The sequence below is a fragment of the Sciurus vulgaris genome, assembly GCF_902686455.1.
Source record: "Sciurus vulgaris genome assembly, chromosome: 1".
NCBI lineage: Eukaryota > Metazoa > Chordata > Mammalia > Rodentia > Sciuridae > Sciurus > Sciurus vulgaris.
Window position 1 is genome coordinate 104,532,106 of NC_136461.1, and position 6,099 is coordinate 104,538,204.

The 6,099-nt window shown below is 44.4% G+C and overlaps 1 protein-coding gene across 1 annotated transcript; it reads right to left on the reverse strand.

Moving 5' to 3' along the window:
• Window positions 1–1,203: 1,203 nt before the first annotated feature.
• On the reverse strand, window positions 1,204–5,649 carry NHLH2 (nescient helix-loop-helix 2). Its single transcript, XM_079137345.1, has 3 exons — window positions 5,492–5,649; window positions 4,776–5,095; window positions 1,204–2,993 (listed from the first exon to the last, which is right to left on the reverse strand). The coding sequence occupies exon 3, from the start codon at window positions 2,983–2,985 to the stop codon at window positions 2,578–2,580; it is 408 nt and encodes a 135-aa protein (XP_078993471.1). The 5' UTR covers window positions 2,986–2,993; window positions 4,776–5,095; window positions 5,492–5,649; the 3' UTR covers window positions 1,204–2,577.
• Window positions 5,650–6,099: the final 450 nt, after the last annotated feature.

The window sequence follows — 6,099 nt, forward strand, 5'->3', positions numbered from 1 at the left end:
CCAGGCAAAGTACAGTGCTGCTTTTTTTCATGTCCTAGGTAGGAAGTGCTTTCCTATTAAGCAACTCAATTAAAAGAACTGAATGAAGTCCCACTTTTTTTGTGAACACTGAGTCTGACAACCAGAAACCTGGGAGAAAAGTGAAAAATGCTTATTATCTGCAGACTGTGTGTACATAATTGAATTTTTTATGCCTAAACCAGAAATTTGGTGTGATATAGACACATAGTTCATGTTATTCTATATATGTGTGTGTACATACAGACATCTAGTTTTTAAGATATGTATTCTGCTTGTAGATGAGAATTTCACATCTTTATATCAGCTCTAGGTTTTTGTAAATGACATTCTTCCTATCTCAAGATTAGTCCAGGATTTTGTTTTGTTTTTGTTTTTGTTGTTTCCTCGTTTGCAGGTGTCACGTCCTGAATCTGTGTACTGATTAAATGTTTGAGTATTACAAGAGTAATATACCCCTGGTTTTTAATAAGTGCCATGAGGGAGAGTTGTCACTGCATAACAGTTTAATGGCAGTTTTTCTGACTGCCATTTAAGTAGCTATGTGACTTAAAGCAGATCAAATCTGGGGCCTCAGTTTCCCAATTCTGCCTTGAAGGGTTTGGTTACTAAATAAGATTTCTTAGTAAGATAGTTACTTTTTTATATAGAGCAAAGGAATCTGTGATTCAAGTAATATTTTACATAAACATTATTCTGCTTTTCCTCATTGGGGGTAGCATGATCTACGTCATCCCTATATGTGGGTATGCATTTATAGATTGATCCATGCCCAATTTTAGAAAAGCATCAGATACATGAATCTCAGTATATGTTTACAGTAAGGTTTTGTTTTGTTTTATTTGTTCCTTTCTAAGGAAGAGTCCATTAAGATATTTCATGCTCAGCCAGCATGTTCATTATTTTTAGACAGATGCTTAAAATAAAAGAGAGGACTTTATTTGATACCTTTATTTATATGCAAAACAGCGCACCATTCATGAGATATGAAAAACTCGTCAGATAGAAACCAGATTATATCTATTTTCACTACAAAATATTGCATTATATAAAGCAACAGAGACACAAAAAAACCCTGAAAAAGACTAAAATCTTTGGATAGCAGATGTGGTTTTTTTTTTTTTCCCTTGTCTCTAAAATACACTCCTTGTTTTAAGAGTTTCACAGCTGAGAACATGAAACATTTTCAGGTTATAGACTTTTCTTTTTGGTTGTCACAGAGGAAAGTAGTTCTGATTTTTTTTTTTTTTTTAGGAAAATAACTTAATTTCCTAAAATTGTCTCACACACAAACATCACACATACACACACACACACACACACACACACACAAAGAAGCTACTCTCCTTATAAACAGTTTGTAAAGTACTTTTCAGACATAAATACAGATAAGAAAAACAACACTTACTTTTTTAAAAAACTATAATAGTGAAGTGCTAGTGTTGCTGATCTCACAACAAAAGAACCTTTCAAGAACAAACATCTTAATATATAAAATATGTTTAGAAACAGGGAGAAGTGGGAAATTTCTTATACAAGTGCAATATAATTAGAGCAAAAAGAAAGACCACAGTATAATCTCAACATACACGTAAAAAGTTAGACATAATTATTCCACAGGAAAAAGTGTAAACACTTGACTATAAATAAATTGGCACAGAGTATCCAAAGTAAAATTATCACCACTCTGAAAAATAAATGTCTTGAAAAAAATACTCTACTCCTTCTAACATAAATAAAAATAGGTTGTCTTTTTCTAACTGCACCTATGGGTCCACATATTTAAGGTCACAAATAGATGTTTTTGGATATATAAAGGGGCACTTGGCCTGAAAAAGCAATCAGATATTATATTTTCCACTTAAATATGGATTATCCTGTCTACTTTAGAGGCCTATCTTGGGGTTAAAATCTCACCAAGCTCAAATCCTTCTACAATATATTTGTTCTTAATGTGTCTTCTTAACCTTAACAAATATTCAGGGTTTGTTCTATTTGAATTTTAATATAATCTTTCTTTTGACAACGGAACAGAAAGTTTGCTGTCCCACCTTCCTGTGCCTTAATCTCTGTATGGAATAGGTTCCCTCCTCTTCTCCTTCCCAACGTTTGGTGATTTGTCAATTAGAAAAATTCCATATAGTTTTAAGTTCTGAGACTGTACTCTGAGCTTCTGCCCTCATTCTTTCAAAACATGAAGATTTGTAGGAGATAAATAAAGGAGACTCAAAGTCTCCAGTGGGTTAAAGCAACAACCCTTAAGGGGATCCTAATACACATGGCGGCTCATCTTGGGTACCTCCAGAAGGTTCTGGCCTGGAAAATACCCCTTGTGAGCCCCAGGGCTCTCCGGCCAACCCCAAATCCCAGCGTTGAAAACCTTCCCCTGTAGTCCTACTGACCAGAGAGAACCGGCTGTAAACCTCTTCCCCAGTCCAATTGTCTCCCGGAGGCCGTCCCGCTGGGCCGTCGCCGCCTGTGGCATCCCAGTGGCGACCGCCAGGATCGGTCGTATTTCGCAAACGCCAGGACAGGCGGCCTCCCGCGGCGCCACCTGCCCTACACGTCCAGAACGTGGTTGAGATAGGAGATGTAGCAGATGGCCAGACGCAGGATCTCGATCTTGGAGAGCTTCTTGTCCGGGGGCAGCGTGGGCAGCAGTTTGCGGAGCTCTGCGAAGGCCAGGTTGAAGGCCTCCACGCGGATGCGCTCGCGGGTGGCATGGGCCGAGCGGTACTTGGCTGTGGCCCGCCTGCGGCGGCGCTTTTCCTCCCGGCTCAGCTGCTGCGGGTGCGGGTAGAGCGCGGCACGGCTGCCGCCCTTGCCATCGCCCTCGGCCTCTTCCACTGGTTCCAGGTCCGACACGCTGCCCAGCACCTTGGCGTCCGCGCCACCCAGCGACTCCGGGTCCGAGTGCGCCGAGCTGGGGTGGTCCGAGTCGGCGGCTTGGTCCGGACTCAGCATCATTTTGGAGGCTGAGGGGGAGTCAGAAAATCAGTCAATAAAGGGAATCGGGCTCTTCTTTTGCTATAAAGGATGGCGGGCGAGTGCCTACCACGCCGGCTCTCCCGGCGGACGCACACCCCGGGCCCCCTCCCCACATCAGGCCCACGCGCCAGGAGGAGGACCAGCAGGAGCGCAAAGTAGCTGGTCCGCGGGAGCGTGCCCAGTGCCTCCGGTTGGCGCAGGAGCTGGCGAGGTCTCTGCGTGGCCCAGGCCACATCCCGGACGGATACTTCTGCCTATAAGAGGCCAAGGCCGGCCTGTGGCCTTGAAGCTGTGGAATGACCGCAGGCCTTGAGCGCGGTGGGGTTTTGTGTCTCCTCTGGTCAAACATCAACTTCGCTATCTCGCCTCCCTCTCCTGGTCCCCTTTCCAGACAAATCAATGATTCGGAACGACGAATACACCTAGGTTTTAATGGCACAGGAAAATGTGGTTGCTTCCCGACCCGAGGGTCTGGAACAGAACAGCCGCAAAGCCGCTGCGCCCGAGGGCCTGATGCTGCACTGGGGGCGCACTGCTCTGGGATGCCGACTGTCTGGGACCCCCATCCCTGAGCTCAGGCGGATAGCAAGCTTCCCGGGGCTTCCTGGACTCCCTCACCCTTCTCCGAAATAATAAAGAAATGATTGAAAAATCGCGTAGGCTCTTTTCAAAAGAAAATTGACTCCTATGCCCTCGCACGCTCGGGGTGCACCATCTGTCACGCAGACAGCTACACACATAGGGGACCTAGGGACGCAGCGATGTGAGATAATACAATGCCCGGCAGTCTGCCGACCACCTCATTGGAAAATGCTGGCGGTCACGTCGCTTCGGGAGGAAAGGCTGCAGAGGGATGGGAAAAGCCGGGGTTGCGGCGGGGCGGGCAGAAGGAGCCGGGGCGTTGAGAGATGCCCGGGCGCCAACGGCATCAACATGGCAAAGTTGGGCGCTCCCGGGACCAGTGCTCCCCAGCGCGCAACTGTCCAAGAAAGGCCTAGCCAAAGCCCAAAGTCTGTGCTTAGCGGTCTTCTGACGATGGCCTCCCTGAAAAGCCGCCTAGCCCGGCTTCTGGACCTCTGGAGGAGGAACCCGGCCTGCGCGTCTTCTGGGAGAAGAACCGCTGGGCTTCGGGGAAATTCGGGCTTCAAGAAAAGGGCCAGCTGGAGGGGAAAGGCGCCTGCAGGGGTTGCGTGCACCGCCCGCAGGTGCCCATAGGGGCGACCCGGCTGCGAACCTTAGTCCCCTCTCGCGCCTCCCAAGCGACTCTCCAAGCTAGGGAAACCCACGTATGCAAGGTGTAGGAGGGCTTGCTCCTAGAGAAACAAAGCAGGGGATGTAGGATCTGCTCCCAGCCCCGCACTTGCCTCTGAGCGAATTGGGCTCCCAAACAGCTTTCGTTTCCGTGCAAGGGAAACAGATCCTTTAAGGCGAAATAAAAACAAATGTTCCAGGTGAACTACATTTTACTCCCTACGAGTTTTTCTAGGGTACATTTATAAGTAAAACAACTTGCACTTACACTGTTGGATTGAAAGGGCAAAAAATGTATTTAGCGAGTAATGGAAAATCACAATAAGCCACGATATAGTTGTAGTTCGCATAAAAAAGTTCCTGGGTTCCCCTCAAAACATGTTAAATTCTCCTCCAGATATATTTTAAAACATTCATAAGTACTATGTATTTTATTTCTTTATGAACTGAATGAAATAAATGTAATATGAACGAACTTAGTTTCAAGCTGGAAAAAAAATGATTTAAAGGAGTCTTACCTTGCAAAAGCCCTTTCGATAATCTTTTCTCCACTCTTTAAGTTAAAATTCCAGGGAAGACCGAGGGGGACTTTCCGGAAAATATTAAAAGCAGCAAATATTTATTACATTCAAAAATGCAAGAGCAGTTGCCACCTCGCCAGTGCCAACAGCGAGGGACGGTATCTCAAGATGTGGATGACATGAATGATTGTTCACTTAGTTGAGAAATCAAAAATGCTTTTTCTTTTTAATTGTTCTCAAACATTTTGAAAAATTCGTTGTTGATTTTTTTTTTAAACGATGTGTTGAAAAGTCTGCTTTTTTCCTCTTCTAGGGCTCTATAAATAACAAAAGAGATGCAGAGATAAACACAATCACATCAAAAGGTTGATTCCTCCACTTTCTAATAGTGGAATAATCGATAAGAAAGATGGTTAAGATAAGATTCCGCTCCTGAAGGATCCTTTCCTTCCCTTAATAAGGCTGAGCAGAAACTGGGAAGTGGAGGGCAAAGATGAGATCTTGCCCAGAAGTGATTTTTTCCCCCCAGATAAGGCTTTGTTCAGTTGATGTCTCCCCAGTTCCCAGGAACACAATACTGTAACTAGGAGCTAAGGTTGCCTCTTCTTCGTCCCTCGTTTACTTGTATGTTTTATTAAAAGGCACCTATTTTCCTGTTTCAAAGTCTTTCAAGGCTTGGTTACACCCACCGCCCCACCCCCTCCTCTCTTTACCTTGTAGCAAAATATATATAGTCAGTGGCTTGGAGATGCTTGGAGAAAGGTTGGTGAAAAGTGAACGTCTCCTGGAGTAATAGTGACAAGGAAGCAGAGAAAGACAGGAAGAGGGTGGGAGAGCCAGAGCAAAGAGGCAGAGCTGCGTGTGTGGCTTCTTGGCTCTCCTGGTACCAATTGACTCAGCCTGGAGATGGAGAAAGAGATAAAGGCTTAAGAAGGGGGATGGAATTTTTTTTCCCCTAAATTGATATTTAATGGGAAATCCTATTGGACAGAAACCTGGACATGAGTCACTTAATTGGACTTGACATCTGTCACAGTGTGGGAGTTTTCACAGCCCAAATATTTTAGCAGATCAGATTCCCACTGAATCTGTGCCATAAAATATAACAGTTGAAAGCAGTCCATGATAGAAACCGTAGCCTTTAAACAGTCTGTAGCCATAATCAGGGTATTTCTTATTTTCAGATTATCAATGCAGTATTTAAGTGCAAATAAAAAATATCCTGACTATGGAAAAATTCCTCTGGCATATTATAAAACCAGCATCTTTTCTTAATGTTTAGAAAAATATTTGTACCCAGCATATGGAAATACATATTATA

What these genes read in the sequence shown, in the direction of transcription:
- NHLH2 (XM_079137345.1), bottom strand. Translation starts at nt 2,985, where the DNA reads ATGATGCTGAGTCCGGACCAAGCCGCCGACTCGGACCACCCCAGCTCG.